Source organism: Sceloporus undulatus, chromosome 3, assembly GCF_019175285.1.
Source record: "Sceloporus undulatus isolate JIND9_A2432 ecotype Alabama chromosome 3, SceUnd_v1.1, whole genome shotgun sequence".
Classification (NCBI taxonomy): domain Eukaryota; kingdom Metazoa; phylum Chordata; class Lepidosauria; order Squamata; family Phrynosomatidae; genus Sceloporus; species Sceloporus undulatus.
The window spans coordinates 89,687,985-89,696,988 of NC_056524.1; the positions used below are offsets into that span (position 1 = coordinate 89,687,985).

A 9,004-nucleotide genomic window follows, 5' to 3' on the forward strand; every position below is an offset into this window, starting at 1 on the left:
TGAGGGGCTGCTGCCGCACTGCAGAATTAATGCAGTTTGACACTACTTTAACTGCCATGGCTCATCCTATGGAATCCTGGGATCAGTACTGTAGTTTGTTGCAGCACTTGAGCTCTCTGATAAAGAAGGCTAAATGTCTCACAAAACTAGTCACAGAATTCCATAGCATTGAACCATGACAGTTAAAGCAATGTCAAACTGCAATGTAGCCTAGGAGACAGAAAGATGTACATAAGAATAATGAAAAGTAATGAAAATTTTGTGTGTAATTTGCCTTTTTTCTTGTTTATTCACATCCCTTTGAATTCTATTCCTGTTTTCTAATGTGTGAGATACTTCTCCCAGTTTTGTATAATCTGAAAATTTGATAAGGATTCCCTCTACCCGATTATCTAAATCATTTATAAAAATATTGAAGAGTGTCAGCCCCAGGACAGAACCCTGCAGCACTCCACTCATGGCCTTCTTCTAATTTGAAACGCAGCCACTGACATGAACACTTTGAGCATGATTTCCCAACCAATTATGGAGCCAAGTTTGCTAATCAAAATATAAAGGGGGGTTAGTAAATGCTTTGCTGAAAACCAGATAAATGATATCTACAGCATTCCCACTATCTACTAAACTATTGATCCAATTAAAAAATGTATAAGTTTAGTTTGGAAGGATTTGTCCTTGACAAACCCATGCTGGCTCCTACTGATCACTGCATTGTCATCTAGATACTTGCAAACAAACTCTTGTTATAAGATAATGATTCCCACAACTCACCAGGTTAAAAAAATGTATTTTAATATTTTTAAAAGGATATAGTGAAGGCATCCTGGAAAGCACACCACCACACCCTCTCTGTACTGGATACCAGAGTACTGCTTCTCTCCTCTGCTTTTGTGCACAATCTCATAAAAACAAAGCTATAAAAATTATCTGCTTTTTTCTGGATACACCATATATTTCCATCACACATTTAGAAACAAAAGGCTTTGAACTCTGTCCTTAAGTTTCATAAAGCACTCTTCCTCAGTTTTTCCCCATTTAGGAATATTCTGTTCTTTAAACTGGATTGTATGCCAAGGCCCACTCAGCTATATGCTGGCTTTGGATGTAGACGTGGTGTGACTCACTAACTCAAGTTTCACTTACACCAGATAGTTCTGGGTTTTGTCAGTTGACACAGACTAGACTATAACACAATACTACAAGGAGATTTACAAGCACACACACATGCACACACTGTACTTTATACTTGTATAGGTATACCATGACCAAATCAATAGTCTAATAATCTGCACAGTATTCAAATTGCTTAGTGCACAAGTGACATTTTAAGCACAGTATATTATGTGAAGAATTGGTAAAACAAATACTTCATAAGTGGAGGCAAGTAAAGAGCTATAGCCCTACAACAGGGGTGAGAATTAGGTGGCCTTCCAGATATTGTTGAACTGCAACCCCCAGCATTCCTCACCACTGGCTGTGCAGGCCAGGGCTGTTGGTTGAACAGTTCCCATCCCTTCTCTAAACATTTCAGTCCTCAGCATATAACAGCCTGGTACAAAGCAGTTTTGGACTTTGATTCCCATCTGTCCCTGACAGTCAGGAAGCCTGGCAGTTGAAGTCTCAAAACATCTGGCAGATACTAGGTTGACTTTGTTAGGAGGGCATGGCCTCTCCTGTAGCAGCAACTCCTTGCAGCTTCACATGCTCACATTCTCTGAATAGTCTAAACCTTGTCACAGTCAGTGTCTTCTGTACACTTTGGATTTTAGTCATCACACCCTACATCCTGTGCTTTCTGATAAAGATCACTAGCAGAGAGGTGCCTCTTAAGTCTCAGCAGAGCAATTTCCTGTACTCTGCACAAAGTAGCAAACACAATAATCTCGTAGTACAAATAGTTTTGATTTGTTCCATGTTTTATACTTTTATAAAGTTTTTCCCTTCAGGTTAAATTACCTGGATTAAAAAAAAAAGTGTGCATCCCAATCCTATGCATTTACTTACCAGTCCTGGTGGTTTAGGTGGACACACAGTGCACCCAAGGGGCTACATTCTCAAGCCAATGTTAATCCCTGAAACTTTGGCTAGGTTTTTGTTTTTTGTATTAAAAGCATTGGACATGCACTAAATGGGCTACTCTTTGAGAGCAACAAATTTATAGGCCCCATTTGCTGCCTAACTAATTCTACACTTCCTTGGAGCCTGAACTAATCTTGCCCTACTTCTACAGTGAGGAACCTTTGGCACTCTAGAGGTTTTGGACTTAAACGCCTAGCCAGCATGGCCAATGGAAAAGGAACATGGAAGCTATGGGCAGTAACATCTGGAGGACCCCACCCATTCTAGACCACACTTACACAGAATTAGATATACAGTATTTACATCACTGGGTTGAGTGCACCAAAGAGCAGCCTGTTAATTCAGTACAGTCTTTTTATCAGCATAACTGAGAACTAGAAATGTGTTCAAAACCTCCTACTCAAGACCAGTTATCCCTCCAATATCCTTGAACTGAAGCAGGGAAAGGGAACGTGTGGCCCTCCAGATCATGTCAGACTGCATTTCCCATCACTCCACATCACTAGCTGTGCTGGCAGGTATTGTAGTCCAACATTATCTAGATGGCTGTTTGCTTCCCACCCTATAGTTTGAAGACTCAAACCGTTTTCTCCAGAGCAAACCAACCATAAGTAGTAAGAGCTAAAACGTAGGATATATAAACAAAGCATGAAACTCAAAAATAATAAAAAACCCATAAGCAACCAAAAATACCCACTTCTACTGAATGGCATTTGAAGATTGTGAGTTATACAGATATTGGGATCATTAAAAATGAAGGATAGCCAATTGCTTTAAAGAAACCAATGGGTGGGTGGGGGGTTATAATTAACAACCAATTGTTTTTAATACCCAAAGGGTAAAAAATAACAAGATTTTCACCTGTGCTGAACTGACAGTGAAAAACTTACCTTTTGTTGAACAGTGGCAAGTTACAAGTCAAATAATGTGACTATAATCTGTAAATACAGTATGCAACACACCTCACAAGACATCAAAAAATAAAGTCAGTAATGACTTATATAGTATTCCATTGTTAAGGTTCAATATCAAATAAATACTACAATACCACACTCACTTGCCTAGGGCCACGAAACAGAAAGGGGCTTGCCGCTGAGCAGGCAAGTGTAGGGCTCCATTCCTTCTGTGTGCGTATGTGAATAGACAAAAGAAATTTGTCATCCCAAATTGTTATAGGCTGTTCATTCTAGTACAGATGAAAACTATTTACAATTGCCCTGTTTAGGAAGAGTGGAATAGAACCACATATAAATTAATCAAATATGCAGCAGCTTATGTTTACGGGCCAGAACACCCGCTTAATATACTTAGCATTGCTTCCTGGACAATAGAGAAACATGTTTGGCTTTTTAAAAATAAAATAAAAAGGCTATTCCTATGGTACCCTTTTCCAAGCCTTGATCCAGGAAAACTCTGGGGGTTCTTCCAAGTAGTAAACAGGGTGCTATTACCAATATGCTTCCTAGGAAAAAAATGTTCATCCATTTTTTGCAAATACAACTAAAAGGAAACTTTAAATGCATTGCAAGATACACTCAGTTGACACAAGACCACGACGCCCTGTAGAGCAGTACCACCCACCCGCCACAGGAACCAAATGTACTCTTTAGACTATATCTCCCAGAAACATCTTGTGCTACTTCAGTAGACAAGGAAGATTTCAGGGCCTCCTCAGCAGATGAGCTGGCATAGAAATTGCTCTTTAAAGGCAATTCTGAAATCTTTTGTCAGAACTATTCTTTAAAATCTATTCATAAAGCACAAGGGTATGGAATAATTGGCCATTCAGGAATGAAGCATGGCACACTAGAAATAAAGGTGTCCTCCAGTTGTTTGATGAAGTCTACCACCATGATTTACATTTAAGAGTGCCCTCTATGCAATGGTTATTCATGCATAGGCACCAGGAAAAGAAGAGATGCTACAAATGGCCAGGTTTTGCTCAACTCAAATTAAAAATGCATCTTTAAGGAGATAAATCATTAAAGATAAAAGCTTGATATATGTATGCACAAATTAGACTAGTCCTACGCCTATGGAAAGCAAATAAAAAACCAGTTGTTTTGTATCAAGAGCACTGTCGATAGATCTCCTGCTCTTAGAAATGAATAAAGGATTACTGACCAAAGAATTCTGCATTTTAAAAAATGCTTTTGCAGGAGATGTGAACCCCCTCAATGTGCCTAGTCTGCTATTAGGAGGCACATGCTGAGGAGAAAATAGGATTTTATGCAGGCTTCTATCAATTCCTACGATCCCACGTACCTCCTCCTTTGGTAATATTCTCCAAAGAAAAAAAATATTAGCAGTATAATCCAGGTTTTAAAACATTTTATTTGCATATTAAAAAAATTGTGCATTCCAATAATTAAAATCATTTGAACAAAAAAAAAATGGCACTCGATTAACTGCATTTTATACAGCTCGCAGGACCTTGATACAGCTTTGCGTATTATTCAGGTGTTACTAGATTACTGTAGTCCCTTTCCCAGGATCTTCTTTCAAGAAACATGCAAGCTCTTTTCGTGCCACCAAGACCAAAGCTGGACAGGCAAGATGGAAAAGGACAGCGCCTTCGTTTCAGCGTCAGTAGTTCTTCTCTATTCTTGGCTTTTGTGGGTTTTTTTTTTTGTTTTTTGGATGTGAAAGGGGCAATACAGTCATTTAAACTTTATCCAACCTCTTTGCATCTTACAAAGTTAAAACAGCTAAAAGAAGTAAAATAAGAAGGCAATGCTTGTGGAATGTACAGTGCATAATTTGGAAGGGCTGGTTTCATTACGATTCCCCCGCTTGCTTCTCCTGTTCAATCGCTACAAAATGGAAAAGGAAGAATGGAAGGGGGGGAGGTGGAGAAAAGACAGAAAGCAAGAAATTAAAAAAAATTAAACATTTGAAACTAATTCAAGTAGCAAATATCAAGCAAACGCTAAAGGCGTTTGGAAAATCCATCCGTCTTTCATCTTTGTAAAAGTTGCCAAATAAATCTCTCAATTTTTTTTAAAAAAAATTATTCATTTGGATCATCCGTACTGTTTTTGTGGTATGTATTTGTACAGAAATGCCTCCCGTCCTGCAATAGCCAGAAAATTCCTGCAGCTAAACCTCTCAGATGATGGCAGAGGAAAAGCACATGAATCTCTTTGTCTCCTCTGGCCCACGCCCCTCTTTCCCCAGTTGCTCAAAGCCACTTACTTTCTTTTGAAGGCAGTGGGTTCTTCTCTTGCGTTTCCGTCTTCTTCAACTTAGACTTGTCAAATTTCTCAATCTCAGCCATATCTGGTTTGTCAGACATATTTGCAGATTAATCTGCATACAAAATGTACAAAGGGGAGAGGGGGGGAAAAGACAGATGGTTATATTATGCCACCCCTTCCCCCTCCTCCTGAAATGCAAAGCTCCCTTGGATTTCTACCAGCCCTTGCTTGGCTCAGCCACTCCTTTTTTTGTCTGTGTGTGAAATGCACCATCATACTATGTATGACCTCCCCTTGAAAATCCTAATTTTATGTACAGATGCACATTTCTTGCAGTAAGATTAGTCATAAAAAGCTGCACCCTCCATGGCTGCAGGGATGGAAAGGCTTGAAAAAAATAAAAGACATCCAAAGTCCATTGGGCTAAAAATGGACATTGATTTAATTTGGTGGAAAAACAAACAAAGAAAAAAGGCAAAACAAAAGGCTCCTTGTTGGTGGGCAGCTTGGAAGCAAATGTGTCTTTTTTTAAAAGGGAGAGCAAAAGGCTGGAGGGGGGAGGCAGCTTGGGAAGCAAATCTGTAGGGTTTTTGAAAAATAAAAATTAAAATAATACCCAGCTTGCCTTTCTCTATGAGAGAGAAGCCTCTGGGCTTGGGATCAAACAAAGCTCTTGCTCCTAATCTTTGCAAGGTTCAGGAGCCTTCCTTTGCTCTAAGGAAACCTTGAGCAAGGAACCCTCTGCTCAACAGCACTCTTAGGCACATTTTAACACCCAGAAGATGGAACAAAAATGCAAGCTGCCTGGGGGTCATTTTTTAAAAAAAAAAATCTTCCTGTTAATATTAATAAAAAATAAAATTGGAAAAGAAAATGCAAGATTATAGTAAGGCATATCAAATGCCCTCCTCCATCTCAGGGGCTCCTCTCCCCAGCAGATCTGGAGGGAGCCCTGCTTTCTCTCCTCTTCACAAAGAGCTGCATCCTAAGGAGGAGACCCAACCACCGCCCTTCTTCCATTCTTTCTTCCCTCCCTCCCTCCCTTTCTCCTGCTTTCCACAGGAGATCTAACCCAGCAGCCCTCCCTTTGTTGCCAAGCCTTGCAAAGGGATGCCGGGGGGGGGGCCTTTTCCCCCCCCCCAAAAGAACCCCCCCCCCCCATCCTTTCATTTCTGGAGACAAAAGAGCTGGGAGCTTCTTCCTCTCCAAGGATCTCCAAACTCCAAAATAAAAAGAAGGGACAACCTTTAACCAGCAATCCCTCTCCTTCTTAGAAAACCTTGGAGGGGGGAGCATCTGCCAGGATAGGGATCCTCTTAACCATGCCCACCCCAGTTGGGATTTAGAGTTGCAGAGCCCCCAATCCCCCAACCTTGGAAGGCCACCAAACCCCTTCCAGGATGCAAAATGCAAAAGATCCCTTCTTTGCAAAAGAAAGCCCCAGCCTCTTTCTCCCAGAGAGAAAGGGGGAAAGGCTACAAGCCCAGAAAGGGGGCAAGGGAAGGCCTGCTAGAACAGCCCAAGGCAGGGCAGGGCAGGGCAGGGGAGGGGAGGGGAGGCTCACCAGTGGCACCCAAGGCTCCGATCCTCGCAGCAGCTGCTCCAGAAGGCAATCGACCAGGGGCCCCTCCCTCCCGGCCCACTTATAGAGCCCCCTTTTTATGCTAATGAGGACGTGACGTCACCCCAGACTGGATTAACCCTTCCTTCTCCTTGGAGGGAGCTCCAGAGGAGCATCTCTCTCTTTTGCTCCTGCTGCTGCCTTCAAGGGCTTTCCCACTCTTTCTGGCCAAGATGGGTCCAGCCTGGCATGGCCTTGGCAACAGCTGTTCATGGAGGGCATGCTTCCAAAGAGGCCTGATCCCTTTTTAAAAAAGTGATTGCCATGTCTGACTTGCAGGGACCTCAAGGTAGAGCCTGTCACTCAGCTGCAAAGCACACTGCAGACAAATAATTTGCAGTTTGGGACTGCTTTAGCTGCCATGACTTAATGTTAGGGAATCTGAGAATTGTAGTTTTGTGAGACATTTTAGCCTACTCTGTCAGAGAGTTCTGGTACCACCGTAAACTACAGTTCCCAGGATCCCTATCACTGAGCCAGGGCAGTTAAAGGGGTCTCAAAACACTGCAATTAAAATAATCCAATTGCAGTGTTTTGGGCCTGACTTTTCTCAGCACGTTTTGTTCAGAGGGGTTTTTTCCTTCCCTTCCCCCAAGGCTGAGAGAGTGTGACTTGGCCAAGGTCACCCAGTGGATCTCATGGCTGACCTAGAAATCAAACCCTGGCCTTCCTCCTGTTTGCCCGACAAAGAAGCCAGTGTGACTTCGAAAGCTTGCGACATGCAATTGTGCATTTTGATTGGTCCAATAAAGGTATCATTGTTTGGATGTGATAACATTTGCTATATGGCCCACGCTGCTACTCCTAGATGTTTCCTGGTTTCCAGAGGCATAGTCCAACACTCAAACTACTGCCCCACACTGGCTTTTCTTAATGTCTTCCTAATGCAACTTCATTTTTTATTTCCCTGAAGTAGCCACCTGGCCAGAAAGAGGAGGGACCTGCCTGCATAGAATCATAGAGCTGGAAGATATCCCCAAGGGCCATCTAGATGAACCCTCTTTTGCCATGCAGGAACTTACCCTCAAAGCACCCTGGACTGAATGCATGAACACCCCTCCAACAACAGCAACATCTGCCAAATGCAGGCTTGGGGCTAACATTCATTTCATTTTTCTCCTGTATGATTTATATCTTTGCCTGATGAAGAAGCCCAGGGGAGCTTCAAAAGCTTATAACATGTATATTGTGGCTTCGGGTTGGCACAATAAAGGTATCACTGTTGGGTGGATTTTGGATGTGATTTGGTATATGGCCCACACACAGCTCCCCTTAGATGTTTTCTAGATTGCAGGATAACATCTATTTTGTGCACTTTAGCAGGCCAAGAAATGTGAGTGCACTTCACCTTTAAGAAAAGGCAGAAGGAGGGGGCAAGCAGGAGACAATGCCCCAGAGGAAGAGCCCCTCCTTCCCTCCCTGCATCTCAGGCATTCACCCCATCTATGCCAGACCTGGCTTGCCCAGGTTTCCCTGGGTGCCCCCCTCCTTTCCTAGGCGTGATCTTGCAGGCTCTGCCCCCAGTGCAGTCCTTGGGCCCACATGCTTTCTTATTTTTCCCCTGCAAGGGAAATAATGGTGCCATGCAAGCAGCATCAGAGGCCTACCCTGCCTTGGTACAATTAGATTCTTGCAAAAAAAAATCAATTAAATTAAAATTTAAAAGGTTGGAGGCATTCTTCAGCTTCCAGAAAGCAAGAGGGATTTGCCACCGACCCCTTTGTCTCCAAGATTTGCACACACACACACACACACACACACACACAAAATGCCTTGCCAGAAAGACCTCCAGGGATTCCAGGAAGGACAGACAATGATCAATGGAGGCAAAATGGAAAGAAAGGCGGAAAAAGAAACACCGGGATCTGGATTTGAGAAAAATAGGCTAGTGTTGGTGGGGTGGGATTGAGTTCAACATTAGAAAGGGAGCAGAAGGAAACAGCAAGCCTGCATTCTTAGTCTATTTTTATTTTTACCTATTTATTCTCTTCTTTATTGCTCTGAATACTAAGGTATCCTGAATGATTGCTGGTTAAACAGTAGCCGAGGACCAAGAATTCCTGGATTCTTGCACTTTATCTGTGAACTGAAACAGCAGTGCAATTGG

At 42.3% G+C, this 9,004-nt stretch overlaps 1 protein-coding gene across 1 annotated transcript; it reads right to left on the reverse strand.

Moving 5' to 3' along the window:
- Positions 1 to 4,393: 4,393 nt before the first annotated feature.
- On the reverse strand, positions 4,394 to 6,985 carry TMSB4X (thymosin beta 4 X-linked). The gene is made up of 3 exons (XM_042458994.1): positions 6,841 to 6,985; positions 5,275 to 5,388; positions 4,394 to 4,892 (listed from the first exon to the last, which is right to left on the reverse strand). Exons 2-3 carry the CDS (start codon positions 5,372 to 5,374, stop codon positions 4,858 to 4,860), a joined length of 135 nt encoding a protein of 44 aa, XP_042314928.1. The 5' UTR covers positions 5,375 to 5,388; positions 6,841 to 6,985; the 3' UTR covers positions 4,394 to 4,857.
- Between the last annotated feature and the right edge of the window lie 2,019 nt (positions 6,986 to 9,004).

Bases quoted from the DNA above. Each gene is read 5' to 3' on its own strand.
- TMSB4X (XM_042458994.1), bottom strand. From the start codon at position 5,374: ATGTCTGACAAACCAGATATGGCTGAGATTGAGAAATTTGACAAGTCT. The intron at 4,893-5,274 runs GTAAGTGGCTTT...TCCATTTTGTAG, and splicing joins CCCACTGCCTTCAAAAGAAA to CGATTGAACAGGAGAAGCAA.